General features: G+C 37.8%; 4 protein-coding genes across 4 annotated transcripts; 3 read left to right on the top strand and 1 right to left on the bottom strand.

Annotated features, from left to right (window-relative positions):
• Nucleotides 1-629: 629 nt before the first annotated feature.
• LOC106760143 (pectinesterase) lies at nt 630-3,857 on the top strand. Its single transcript, XM_014643588.2, has 2 exons — nt 630-2,114; nt 2,958-3,857. The coding sequence occupies exons 1-2, from the start codon at nt 1,058-1,060 to the stop codon at nt 3,647-3,649; spliced, it is 1,749 nt and encodes a 582-aa protein (XP_014499074.1). The 5' UTR covers nt 630-1,057; the 3' UTR covers nt 3,650-3,857.
• A 47-nt stretch (nt 3,858-3,904) lies between these two features.
• Nucleotides 3,905-7,749, bottom strand: LOC106760019. Its single transcript, XM_014643458.2, has 4 exons — nt 6,728-7,749; nt 5,738-6,224; nt 5,560-5,641; nt 3,905-4,271 (listed from the first exon to the last, which is right to left on the bottom strand). The coding sequence occupies exons 1-4, from the start codon at nt 7,077-7,079 to the stop codon at nt 4,047-4,049; spliced, it is 1,146 nt and encodes a 381-aa protein (XP_014498944.1). The 5' UTR covers nt 7,080-7,749; the 3' UTR covers nt 3,905-4,046.
• Nucleotides 7,750-8,983: 1,234 nt separating this feature from the next.
• Nucleotides 8,984-9,992, top strand: LOC106760218. The gene is made up of 3 exons (XM_014643684.2): nt 8,984-9,191; nt 9,275-9,399; nt 9,481-9,992. The coding sequence occupies exons 1-3, from the start codon at nt 9,033-9,035 to the stop codon at nt 9,626-9,628; spliced, it is 432 nt and encodes a 143-aa protein (XP_014499170.1). The 5' UTR covers nt 8,984-9,032; the 3' UTR covers nt 9,629-9,992.
• Nucleotides 9,993-11,301: 1,309 nt separating this feature from the next.
• On the top strand, nt 11,302-14,561 carry LOC106760163 (translation initiation factor eIF-2B subunit alpha). The gene is made up of 5 exons (XM_014643616.2): nt 11,302-11,874; nt 11,943-12,095; nt 12,195-12,336; nt 13,862-14,103; nt 14,217-14,561. The coding sequence occupies exons 1-5, from the start codon at nt 11,449-11,451 to the stop codon at nt 14,421-14,423; spliced, it is 1,170 nt and encodes a 389-aa protein (XP_014499102.1). The 5' UTR covers nt 11,302-11,448; the 3' UTR covers nt 14,424-14,561.
• The last annotated feature ends 1 nt before the right edge of the window (nt 14,562 follows it).

The following is a 14,562-nucleotide window of genomic DNA, read 5'->3' as shown; positions in this document are numbered from 1 at the left end:
ATATTATTTAATAGTATTTATCATTATTCAAGAATAAAATAATATATACTCAGATATAATATATTAACTAATGAAATTACATGCGGATTTAAATTTTGCCGGAAAACTTACCTTCGAAAATTAAATTTGAAGTAAAAGATTGTTGTTTGTTTTCAGGAGATATCTTTAACAAAAGTTTCTTGCAGATTTCAAATTCCTAACTATTTATAATCTAGGAACAAATTCTGTAGGGATTAAATCCACAAAAATTATATTTCAAAAAACAAAAATACTGATATTCTTATACCATCACATCCTTACAGCAACACGTATTCAGGTTCATGATATGTTGAAGCCTCTAGCACAGAAAAAACAGTATATGATGGTTTTAGATTAGAAGTATGACAGAAAGGCCTTGCACATATATAGTTACTGTTAATCATAGTTAAATAACAGAAGCAGCAAAACATATAATAAGTTGAATGATGCTAGCCTTTTGGTTCCTCTAACTCAAACTTTTGTCCTTTTGTCATTCACATAACACTAAGTCACAAGTTTGCCTCTCACTTGGCTCATCTAAACAGAGCAAAAAATAACTCAGACAGCTTGAATACAAGTTTGCCTAAATTGAAAGGTGGACATCAAACACAAACCTTAAATTTGATTTGTTTTAATGAATGAAACTTGAATGTAACATAGTTTTCAGAAACTAGCCATAAGCAGCATATTTGCTAACTGTCATGATAGTTAATACTGCATGTTACCACTTTGACTGGGAACAATGGTACATAAAACACGTTTTTCAAATTTGCGAATTATTGGGGGGATGAAGACAAAAGAGGCTCAAGAACTTGAATTTATGCAGTAGAAATTTATTTTGAGAACCCCACAGGCCACGCCAAAGCAAATTAGGACCACCTAGCATTATCTTCCATGCTGTTCTGTCATGTGCAAGCTTCTCCAACAGGCCACACTAACTCCTATCCTATAATTTCTCAGCCTCTCCAAAACAAAACACAACAATTATTATCTCTTTCGTAACTTTCCTTTCCTCGGAGTAAGTTGAAAACTGGGATCCATGACCAACCGAATAAAAACAGCTCTTCCCGCTATTTCGGATGCCCTCACCAAGACCAAGACCAAGACCAAACTCTTGTTTGCTGTCGCTGCCACTCTTCTTGTCGCCCTCGCCGTCGTCGCCGGAGTCAGCTCTCGCAAGAACTCCGGCGACAATGCCTCCTCCTCCAGTTCGTCTCACGCCATCATCAAAAGTGCCTGCAGCAGCACCCTGTACCCGGAGTTGTGCTTCTCAAGCATAGCCTCTGAACCCGGCCTGGCCGACAAAATTTCCACCCACAAGAACGTGATAGAGCAGACGCTGAACATAACCGCTGGAGTCGTTGAGCGGAATTACTTTGCCGTGCAGAAGCTCTTAAACGTAAAGGGCCTGACCAAGAGGCAGAAAACGGCCCTCCACGATTGCTTGGAAACCATTGACGAGACCTTGGACGAGCTCCACAAGGCCATAGATGAACTCAAAGACTACCCCTCCAAGAAGCCTCTGTCGCACCACGCCGAGGATCTCAAAACTCTCATCAGTTCGGCCATAACCAACCATGAGACTTGCCTCGACGGGTTCTCTCACGACCAGGCCGATAAAAGACTGAGGAAGCGTTTCCAGGCAGGCGAGGTGCACGCCGAGCACTTGTGCAGCAACGCATTGGCCATGACAAAGAACCTCACTGACACCGACATGGCCATGGCCATGCACAACGACGACAAAAACGACCACAGGAAAACCATGGAGGAGGACCCCCATGAAATCGTGTGGCCCCACTGGATTTCTGCCGCCGACCGCCGCCTTCTGCAGACGGGTACGGTCAGTCCTGACGTGGTAGTGGCCGCGGACGGCAGCGGGAACTTCAGGACGGTGTCGGCAGCGGTGGCTGCGGCTCCTGAGAGTAGTAGTAAGAGATACGTGATCAGGATCAAAGCAGGTGTGTACAGAGAGAACGTGGATGTGCCGAAAAAGAAAACTAACATAATGTTCCTTGGGGATGGCAGGACCAACACCATCATCACAGCTAGTAGAAACGTTGTAGACGGCAGCACCACCTTCAATTCTGCCACAGTTGGTCAGTTCCTTAATTACTCTTCTTTCTTTTAGTTCCCGCTTTTCTAACATGCTAAATTCATCCACATTAAGATGTCAAAGACAAAAGCTACATGCTTCAACTCTGCTTCAGTGCTTACCTTCAGACACTATTATTATTATTATCCAAATCACTCCATTTTTCCTTTTTCTCGGATACTAACATATCCCAATGGCCTTTCAATCATATTGTTCTTGGTCCCCCCAAACGACTGCTTAACTTTGTTTTGAACATTGCTAAACTAATGATTATTCTAAAGATACTTTCTATTCAAAAGCTAAAGGTGTCTCTTTCGTTCTCTTTGTAAACAGTATCTCCATCACGTTCGTATTTATGTCATTTAAAGGAAATGAGTGTGATTAATGGAGAAAGGAAAATTAAAAGAAAAAAAAATAGAAGAAAGATACTGTGGATAAGTTTGTCAGAAGATGATCCAGTTTCCAACGTACCACGACAGAAATAAACAGGCTGTCCCACCAATAAAGCATAGATCTTGAAAGTGAGAAGATGAAGTCGGTCTTCTCTGTCTTGCACTGCATCATTATTACTCAGCTAATTTAGGTGTGACTTTAAAGTTTTACGATCGTTGACTATACCTCCAACAATGACAACCATAATTTTGAAAATGGCAGTTTGAGAAAAGTAGACACTGTGACTAGTCTCTTCACTCGATTCAATTTTACAATCATTGTCAATACCTCTAACAATGACATGATGACCTGAATTTAACCATTATTTTTGATTGAATTTTAAAATTCAACTTAAAATACTTGCACTATAAATGAACGGAGATATTTAACAAGTGGTTTTGGTTTGGAAGTGCAGCCGTGGTGGGTGAAAGATTCTTGGCAAGAGACATAACCTTCCAAAACACAGCTGGTCCCTCAAAGCACCAAGCGGTTGCTCTCAGAGTTGGTGCTGACCTCTCAGCATTCTACAGGTGCGACTTTCTTGCATACCAAGACACCCTTTACGTCCACAGCAACCGCCAATTCTTTATCAGTTGCTACGTAGCAGGCTCCGTCGACTTCATCTTCGGTAACTCTGCGGCTGTCATCCAGAACTCCGACATCCACGCTAGGCGTCCTAATCCTGGGCAGAAGAACATGGTCACCGCTCAGGGCCGCGTTGACCCCAACCAAAACACCGGCATTGTCATTCAGAAAAGCAGGATTGGTGCAACCAAAGACTTGGAATCTGTCAAGAGCAGCTTCCCCACGTTTCTCGGGAGGCCATGGAAGGAGTACTCTCGTACTGTCATCATGCAGTCAACCATAAGTGACGTCATTGATCCTGCTGGGTGGCACGAGTGGAATGGGAACTTTGCTTTGAACACGTTGTTCTACGGGGAGTATCAGAACTCTGGGCCTGGTGCTGCAACCTCAAGGAGGGTCACTTGGAAAGGGTTTAAGGTCATCACCAGTGCTGCTGAGGCTCAGCGCTTCACTCCTGCCAATTTCATTGCAGGTTCAAGCTGGTTGCCCTCTACTGGCTTCCCATTCTCTCTTCGCCTCTAGTTTTCCATCTCTATCCCCTTCACTTTCAGTCCTCTTTTACCTTCTATTCACTCTTTCTTGTTCCATTGTCACCTCCTAAATATAGTTTGTTTCAATTGAGGACAGGTCAGAGATGAAAATAATGAGGGAGTGCGTTTTCAATCAACTCAAGCTTCCCTCTCCTATGCTTGTATTAATTTGTAGTAATTGTGCGTTGGATTTTGAATCAGTACGCGAGTCTCCTCTATTTATCATTAAATGCAACACCATTCCAAGTTTTCATCCCAAGAGGAAGACTATGGCTGGTTAAGAAAATATTACAGCCATTGAAGACGAGGAAAATATTTAGTAAAACGATAAACAAATATTTTCAGGAGTAAACTCCATGCAAGGACAAGGGATCAATGTTATATTATGTTTAGTGATGATTGTTATTGCAGGGGAAGCAACCACATGAGTTGTGGCCTAAGACTTGAGGGTTACACTGCTTCTTAATCTTTTGTGCTTGTTCAACGGTCTTCTTGATTTGCTCCAAGTGCTGCTGTCTGGCTGCTGCTTTCCACTCCTCAGCTTTTCTGTGAACCACTGCGATCTTCTTCATCAACTTCTCTTCCAAGGATGATCTCATCTTTTGAATTTTTACCTAAACAATTGTTTCAACAACATTCCTTAGTTTCGTTGCCTCTTAACCTTGTTTGAATTTAAGTAACTGTCAGGTAATGTGTACATTATATTTCATACACGTTAAAGTATAACACACCACCCTACACGTTTAATACTGAATTAATTGAACAAAAAACCTGAGAACTATTTAGCCTTTATAAATGAGTTGAATAGTGCTACTTTTACAACCGTCACTTTTGGTCACTCAAACTCGCTCCCATAAGTCGTTATACAATAATGAAGAGAACAAAAAGTGGCCGACCTTGAGAAAGAGTGTGCTGTTTTGAAACGGATAAAAAGAAACCATATATTATTCTGTTTCCCCTTCCCACATATTCCTCGCAAGATATACCACAAGTCAATCACACTGTAGCCTTTAGTCTGTCCAAACAAATTGTCGACATGTTCTAAAAAGTAATATAATATTCATATCCGTTTTATATTCAAGTTGAACAGCAATGAAGAGAATATATCAAGGGCAGCAGCTACGACTGTGGCTCGCCAAATCAACTCATAAGTTCCAAGTTCCTCACGAATTTCTAAAGAAAATCACATTTCTCTCTAATATTATGTTAGGAAACTAATGGGATTATAGTTCATTTCACCAAAGAGGGAAGCATGAATGCGGATATTCATTGCATTGAGGAAGTGTGGAGTGGTCAACAAAACAATAGAGAATGACGTCCTTGAGCGGGGCTGAATCGAGGAGGAAGGCAAACTGGACGCATGGCAAAACACTTTTGATTGTAATAAAAAGTTCTAACCAGCAGCTGCCAACTAGTATGTACAGTATTTTATCAAATTAATCATTTTGGGTTATTATTATGGACATATAAATGGTCAACATCTTGCTGCATGCCAAAAAAAAAAAGAAAAAGAAGTAGGAAGGATGATTTGTACATTCCTATAAGCTTACTACTTACTATTATTTCAGATGAAAAAAACATGAACAAGAAAATTGAGTAGCCGATGGGCCAACTGCAGGAAAAATCAGTTTTTCATATTAAATTAATCAAAACAACGTTAAGTACAAAGCATTTCCTGATTTTATAAATTACAGCCATGACTTGTGCTGAAAGCCTGAAACTATTTTATTTTAGGAGAATAAGAAACCTGAGCTTAAATGGTTTGGTCAATTGTACCCGGTGAAGAGTTGCAGAATAACTTTGTATGGAAAACTATTACTGATGGTTTCCACACGCATTGTTGTTGAATACAGGTCACTATAACTAATCATGATTCATCAGAAAATATCAGCAATTAAGTACCTCAAGCTTCCTTGATTGTGCTTCTGCTTTAGCACTATGGAGGTCTAACCAAGCTTGAATTTTGGCTTCTTCTCTCTGATACCTGCCGCACATACTAAAATTTAGTCCTTCTCAACAGGCATACAATATACAACATCAGACGAAACTACAATAGCTGACTACTGCAACGTTTATTTACCTGAGACAAGACTTGGTCTTTTCCTCTTGTTCCCACGTAGCAACCCTGCAGTCTGAATCAGCTTTCTGGCTAGCATTATGTCTCAAGCTCTTTGACATTTCCTTTTCGTCCTCTTCTCTTGAGCTCCAGTGTGATGTTACCGAATTATACGGTGTTCCTACTTGCAATTTGGCAAAATGACACTCCTCCAGCCGAATAAGGTCAACGGTGCAGGTTTTGTTATTGTGGTTTGCGGAGGACAATGGTCCCGACTTACTTGCAGGAGTGTTATGGCGAGCAGGAGATGAACTCTTGAATGGGGTGTGGCATCTTGAAGCTGTGCAACTTCCAAGAGGCGTCATCTCCGTCCCAACATCCTTACGAACCACTTCCTTGCAAGCATCTTTCACTGCCTCCCCAGTTGGGTCTCCAAACGAAAGCCCTTCTCCAGTTGTCTCTGAATATTGCCGATTTGGGAAAATGGGCACAGTGCTGTCTGTGAACTCACCTGCATTGCAAATGAAATTTCACTGTTTGTCAAGGAGTTGTTTAATTTATAAACTTCAACTCAATCATATCATTTAATTGCAAAAGGATGAGATTTTTTTATCAATATGTTTGTAGTGAGAGTATCAGCTTCTTTGGAAGTTTCAAGTGTAGAATGCAGTTACCATCAGTAATAGCTCCTAGCTAAGTAAATTGATTTGCAGCCATAAAACCCAACTAGTCTAAGATCTATTAAAGACCAAAAAAGAGTCTTTTTAAAACAAGTTTTATACAAGTTTTAAAATAAAATTTGAAAGGAAATATCTACAAATCCTATCAGCATTGGTAGCATTAAAAAAAAACATGAAATGTAATTTCAAACTAAAGTGATTTTAAAACAAGTTTTAGACAAGATTATTATTGTAGAAGTTTGAGAGTTGTAAAGAGAAAGGAGAAGAGAGACAGGATGATAATGATGAGCATAAAAACAAGGGAAAAGTTGAGAAGTAAGGATGCTTATAGCACCTTTTAGCACAGTGTGCATGGAGCAAGAGATCCCATCAGAAGCATGGGCTATGTCATGGTGGTCCAAAGACGCACAGCCTTGAAAGTTGGCAGAGTCAGGGTGCACCTTTATGTTAGAAGGCTCAGAAAGCTTTATAGCGTGAGGTGGGGAGTGGTGGGAGCTGATGAGCCATTTCTCTGCATCGTCCCATTTGGAAGGGAAGCTCTTTCTTGAAAATTTGCCAACACTGTTGAAGCTGAAAATGGGTCTGCCAGGGGTAGAGGGAGCATCTAGTCTCCTGTGCGTGATAGAGCTGCTTCCATCTCTGCTGGCTGAAACCTCTCTGCTATCCGAGTTACCGTTGTTTGGCATTGGAAAGGAGTTGAGTTAACAAACTCAGTTTGAGCTTGCAGATTAAGTGGAGTTGTGTGTGGTGCTGCTTGTACCATTACCATTCAAATTCATACCATGTTGTATATAAATATTGTTAGTTGGTCTGAGGCATAAGATAAGAGTGGGGTCTGTATTAAGCTGAGCTTATTGGGGTAACTGAGTGGCTACTAGTCTAGTGGCACTAGTGCCTAAGCCTATTGTGTGTTGTCTGAGCTTTGGTTATGCCATAAATGAAACAGTGGGACATGAGAAAGTAAGTGGATAGTCAGATAGAGTAACAGAACAGGAGCAGCACGCTGAACTGAATAAGGAAAAGGCACTGTTGAGTTGACTGGATGAATCGGAAGATGATGAAACAGTGCTACTGCTGCTCACCCACTGCTTCATAAAAAGAAGAGGGAGCTTCGGGACCTGCATACCAAATCCTTTTACCAACAAACAACATCAGAATTGGCCTACCTCAGCTTTGCACGGTTTACTTTCCCTAATTAATGCTACATCAAATTCAACACACCAACAAAATTACCCTTACAAGCATTATTATGACCTGTTTCATACTCAAAGAAAAAAGTGAAATATAAATATGAAAGTGATAGAACCTGATACAATGATTCTATTCAGTTGAGGTATTTATATATAAAGTATCTTCAATGTCTATTTGATGTTATTAAGTATTATTGGTTATTTTCTGGTTTTTTATGTTTTAACACCCATTTACAACATTTGTATGGTGTGAATGTTAACTTAAAATACTTTTACTCCGTGGAAGAAATTTCTAATATATTCGTATATAGAGATTGAATGAGATTGGTTACTTTGTTTGATAAAAACAAAGTGTTGAGTCTTATCATGGATTAACAGAATAATAACGTGATTTAGACCTTTATATGAGAAATTGTCGTTAGAATATTTTAGTAGGTTAAGGTGACACATGTTGTAACTATGAATAGATAAAAACTATTTAAAATATATTAATTTATTTTAATATATCAATATTAGTATATTTTGAACATTTGGTAAAAAAAAAAAAAATAATATGAGAATTTGGACTCTTGAATCCAGATTGTCGTGAAGTTAAGAAAGCAACACAATTTATGTTTCCACAAAAAGTTCTCTTTCAATTTTGTTGTTGTTTTAATTAGTTTAAAAAAGAACTTAAATTGATCGTTTGTTTTTCCTTCAAAATTATAGAATTCTCTATTTTGTTTGACAAGACCCTGTTACAAACAAGTCATCAAGAAAATAACAATGAAGTTCGATCAACTATAAAAAAATATACTAGAAAATAAGGGAATACGGACAAAAGAAAACTAAAAGAAGAGTAAACAACTAAGATGAATAACCCCGGTGAATATAATAAAAGCAAGATCACAGCTTTAAACAGAAGGAAGTTAGAAAATGAATCAGTGAAGTCGTTTGATGTGACGTAACGTTGGTCCTCTGTAATTATACTTAGTGAAATCATGGTTGAAGATCGTAGCTTAAAGTTTTGAAAATTTGTTCATTAAAAGCATGATAACTTACTTGAAAGGCCATGTGGTCTTACAGTGATGTGTTGATATAAGAGATTATGTATATTATTGTGTGAAGTGAAGAGCAAGAGATTGATTGATTTCATAGTGAAATGGTGAATGGACCAACCAACAAAATGATAAGCATGATGAAACCTGAACTGTGACTTGGAGTTCACCGGCAACGAAGGTAAGGGATAAGCCACTTTGGCCCTACATTACTATTTATATTACTACATTTTATCATGATAAGACACAGGCCTTCAATAATTCAACTTATAGCATTTTATAATAATATCATAACCAATGCTTTACCATTATAATCAAAAACTAATTAATTAAAGGATGAGATCATTGCCTTACTATATAGGCAGGGCCTATCCCTCACCACTTTTATTCTTCTTCCGGGACAATCACATTCATGGCTGCTACCTCTGTTTCCTCAATTCAAATCCCAATTCACAGATATGGATCATTTCTCAACTGCCCAAACAAAAAATTCATCTCCAAACCAAGCTATATCCCACTCAAAAGGGCATCATCATCGGTAGTGAGGATCGCAGCATCCATGAAGAACAAGGTTTGATGTTTTTTGTGTTTGATGTTTATCCTGGTCTTAGCAGAAGGAAACAGATGTTTTGCTAATTAATGTTGGCTAAACAGGTTTACGAAGATCGTTCTGAGGGCATAGTGTGTTACCAAGATGAGCGAGGGGAAATCATTTGCGAAGGGTATGATGAAGGGCCCTGTTTTCAAAGAATTCCAGACCTCACCAACAATCATCCAAGGTATACCCAATAATTAAAAATCACACCTTTTCTTACTCCAGTTATTCCTACTTCTAATACTCATATCCATGGCTTCACCAGAGAGAGAGAGGCTCAAATCACCAATCTTCTTCTTCGACAAAGTTGGCTTCAGATAGTGAAAGGAGAGAAGAACTCCAACGATGGTGCTGTTGAAGAAGGACGTGTCAGAAAGGACTTTAACTGTAATGGTTTTAACTCACTGTGCTAATTCATTACCTTATTCGATCTCATCTTTTCAGACTCGGAGATCTTAGCAGCATATATAAATATATATATAGACTGTGTATGTATGAAAAAGGCATGAACTTGAGAAAGGAAAAGGATGTTAGCAACATGTGCAGAGGGTTTTGTTCCTCTTGCCACTTGTAACTTTTAAGGCTTCATAATGGGAATGCCAGCTTTGCTTAATTGCACCTCCTTTTTGTTTAGATTATCAGTTAATATTTTGTCTGTGTCCTTGTATTATAAAAGAACAACTTGGCTGTCTGATGATAAAGACAATTTGTGAAAAACAAAGAAGCCATGTTTGATGCTCTGCTAGCTACTAATTAAATAAAACACAATTTCACTTTGCTCCCGTCTTCACTTATCTTCAGACTACTAATAAGGATAAGATAAGCAGCACATCGATGAAAAGTGTGGATAAAGGATTTTCAAAGTCAAGATAGATAGATATGTTGGTTGATGATGAGGAGAATTTGAATCATTTGCTTGCATGGAAGAACTACCAAAATGCTGGATTCTTAATTGGAGTTATCAACTTTATGTTTGCATTTATGACTAGGTTTATTAAAATTTAAAATTTCATGTTTATATTCTTTCTTTTCCAATGGAATTCCATTAAGAGTTACACTATTAATAATCAAGATAAGTTAAATAAGATTACATAAATCTACATTACCCTTTAAACATTTTAAAAATAAATTTATCTCTGATAAGAGATCAAAATATATATATATACAAACACATATTTAATAATAGGAAACCAAACAACTCCAAAATATATTTTTTTTTTCTATTATTTATATCTTTACATCTCCATAAATAACATCATTTCATAAAATACATATTAGTGTGATAAAGTCACATATCCAACTATGCATGAAAACTTCTTTAAACTAACTAAAGAAAAAGGGACAATGAAAAAAAATACTCTTATTTGGTCTCATAGATATGCTTTTTCTTTTACCAGGATGCTTAAGGTAGGTTATGATCTAGATGAATAAATTCTTCAAGAAAAAAAAAATTATGAAGAATTCATCTAATCTATACAAATTCTTAAACAGTTTACTAGGTCATTAAAATAGAAATTTCATCTTGTACCATTTATATTCTTAAACAATTTACTAAATCCGTATCACATACCCGTAGTATTAAAGATATCTAACATAAGAATTAAAAGATGTTCAATAAGAAATAATACAATGAATCCAAATTTTGCCTAACATAGAGTCTAAAACGACTTTAATACAAAATTAGGCTTTAATATCATAATAAGATAATTAAATTTACATCTAATTTAACTTTACTAAACTGGTTGACATATCACAGATCAAATAAATGAAAAATAAATTAAAATATATTTTAAAGAAAACATTTCTATTTTTATAACTCTTTGCTCACAATGTTTGATACTTTTTTTTTAAAATTTTAAAAAGAATAAAACATGTAGGCTTTTTGCGCATAAGGTGTGTTACAATAATTTTATTTTTTAATCTTAGGTTTATTTTTTCGCAAAATAAACCAACCAAGTTCATTTATGCATATAATGTGTGTTAGTTAATTTAATTTTTGTGTATAATATGGAAAACGAAATTCGGCGTATTAAATTTATTTTTGCACATATATATTCAGACCTAAACATAATAAAAAATTATTATGTTTGAGTTGGCATAGCTTTGAATTTGGGAATTGCGGAACCCTAATTTTAAGTTTTGCTTAACCCATAACACAACTCATGGTATCTATTCTTATCTGAATCGAATCGAATCGAATTTGCTGTGTTGAAGTGGGAAGGGAGGATCAAAGATGTGGTGGAGATCAGCGTCATTCATCATGGACAGGCAGCAAAACGAGGCTGCTCTCAAGGGAGACACCGTCGCTCCTACCGACTCATCAATATCAAACCCTAACCCTAATCCTAACCCCAATTCTAACCCTAAGACCTCTGCCTACTATGAGACCAGAGCAGCACATCATGGCGTTGTCACCAGCGACTGGCTGGCCCAGGCTCAGGCCGCCATTGGGCCGGACCCTGATCCTCTACCTCAACTCAGGCCCGATCCTGACAAGCCATTCAGCGTCATCAAGGAGTTTAATAACTGGCGGATACAGCCCCATTTGGCGGAGGCCGTCGCTGCCATTCGCGCCTTGGCCGCCGTCATAAGGACCAGCCAGGCTACCACCATGATGCAGCTGGAAATGGAGCTGAAGAAGGCCTCCGATACTCTGAAGGTACTCTCAAGCCTCTAACTTCATTTTCTTCTCGTTCATTGATTTCAACACTCTTTGTTCCGTTACAGTCGTGGGATGCCACCTCTATCTCTTTAACAGCGGGCTGTGATCTCTTTATGCGATATGTCACTCGGACTTCTGCTTTAGAATACGAAGATTTCAATTCCGCTAAATCTCGCTTGATTGAGCGTGCCGAGAAGTTCGGCGAAATCTCCCACAAGGCAACTTTCTCTCATTCATTTTTACCCTCTCTGCACTGCACTCTAATTTCCCTTATTTTTTTCACATTTGTGCCCAAATTCATTTGTTTTATTCTGCAGGCTCGCAAAGTTATCGCGATGTTGAGTCAGGATTTTATATTTGATGGTTGCACAATTTTGGTTCATGGTTTTTCCAGAGTTGTGTTGGAAGTCCTCAAACTGGCGGCACAAAACAAGAAATTATTTCGGGTCTTCTGCACAGGTTTTTTTCTTTTTTGCTCTCTTCCTGTGCTTTTATTTATATATTACTTTAGGGGCGCATTATTTCAGAGTTGTAACAGATGACTCATATTCATGTTTAGTTCCAAAATTCAAATAACAAATGAGCAACTTTGTATTTTTCTTTAACTTTAATTTCATGGATTTAGGCTTTCTTATCTCGATATAATTGTAGGCATTTTTTTCAGTCAAATATTGTATTAAATCCCTGGGAGGATAGTTAAAATTGTTATTCTCAATTCATTTCTGTATTCTTTTTAAAGCAATTGAAGAAGCCAATCTTTTCTCTGATTGTTTTACTGATAATTTGGTTTCTGCTAATCTGTTGTTGTTGATTGATTGATACATAGAAACACCTCCACATAGTGAGATAAGGCTTGGTTATTGATATTGCCTGTGAAGTTTTGTTTCAGTACCCTCCTGATTAGACTGGGATTAATCATGGTAACAATTGATTAAGGGACCCTATTTGACTTAACTTGGTCATTATCTTGGGGTGTTCACTGGATCGGGTTAACCGAGGACCCTTTATACCCAATCCAACCCAATTAGATTGGGTTGGGTTTCACTTGTAATTGGATCAAATCCGATCCAACTCGAACTAACCTACTCTTATAATGGTTGGGTCATGGTTTTAGTATGTTATATTATAAGCAATTTGTGTTATGTTTTTCTTTTCATGTTTTAAGTTAGTTTAGACAAACTTGTTATGACTTAACTCATTGTCTTATTTGAAGTCTTGGATTAATTTTTGTAAAGATTGTGTTATTTTTTAGTTAGGTTGATACTTGAAAATTACAACTTTTAACAAGAAAAAAAAAAATATTTCTAAATGTTGATGTGATTGATCCAACCGAATCCAACATGCTCACAGTGGGTTGTGTTTGATGGGTTGGGTAATGGGTTTGCTCAAATCCTACACAACCCTTATCAGTGTCTAACATATGGGTCAGATGTTTTCGGAGAGAGGCTCTAATTATAAGTGGGTCAACAACCGACTAAGTCCCTATGCCCGTCCCAGTACTTAGGAAACTGTCGAATGATATCTCAAGGAGCGTAACCTTAACCTATGGGTCAGATGTTTTCAGAAAGAGGAATCTGTAATGATAAGTGGGGCAACAATCCAAGTACCTAGGAAACTGTGGTTCGATATCTGAGGGAGTGTAACGTGGCCCTAATACTTGGAATGTATGGAACTAAACATTTAAGATCCTAGGCATGAAGCAATATAACGGACTCCAGCTCCAGTAACTCGGACTGGGTTGGTTAGCTTTGGTAGGATAAATAGAGGAGGATTGTAGGGTCATAAGCAATTCGGTAACGAAAAGGCAAAACACACAATTCGAATGTTGTGATTTAGGTCAGCTACAAGGAGATTTATTCTGGAACAGTTTCAATTTTGTTGACATAATTTCCATTTATGGAGCCCATTTTAAAACTTGTGGAGTGAATATATTTGGCATCTTCAGTGTGACCTGAACTTCAATGTCGTGTCTATTAATTTGTAGAGGGAAGACCAGATCGAACAGGATTGCGGTTGTCCAATGAGCTAGCCAAGCTTGATGTTCCTGTGAAACTACTGATAGATTCTGCTGTGGCATATACTATGGATGAGGTGGACATGGTTTTTGTAGGTGCAGATGGAGTTGTGGAAAGTGGGGGCATAATCAACATGATGGGAACCTACCAAATTGCATTGGTTGCACACGGTATGAATAAACCAGTTTATGTCGCTGCTGAAAGCTACAAGGTATATTTGCAATTTGCTAAGTTGGACTTTATGTTAGCTTGCACTCATCTTTTTAGAAAGGTTGCTTTGAATTTGTGTGTAGTTAATGTCTTGTTTGTTATGGTTTTCTGCAGTTTGCTCGTCTCTACCCTCTTGACCAAAAGGATTTAGCCCCTGCTTTACGCCCTATTGATTTCGGTGTACCTATTCCATCCAAGGTTGAGGTTGAAAGGTCCGCGCGGGACTACACCCCTCCTCAATACCTGACTCTGCTTTTCACAGATTTAGGCGTTCTTACCCCATCTGTTGTCAGTGATGAGCTGATCCAGCTATACTTGTAGTAATTCATGTATATCTATATCTCTTTTTGTATTCTTTACAAATCTGGGCTTATATTCAAGATCATGTTTTTTACATGAAACAATTTTGTGACAAGCACGTGTATCGTTTCAATTAATTTGGGGTGGCTTTTAGTATTAG

This window comes from Vigna radiata, chromosome 5 (genome assembly GCF_000741045.1).
Source record: "Vigna radiata var. radiata cultivar VC1973A chromosome 5, Vradiata_ver6, whole genome shotgun sequence".
In the NCBI taxonomy this organism is placed as follows: Eukaryota; Viridiplantae; Streptophyta; class Magnoliopsida; order Fabales; family Fabaceae; genus Vigna; species Vigna radiata.
Note: the sequence above shows the minus strand (reverse complement) of the source record. Positions and strands in the feature narration are given on the sequence as shown.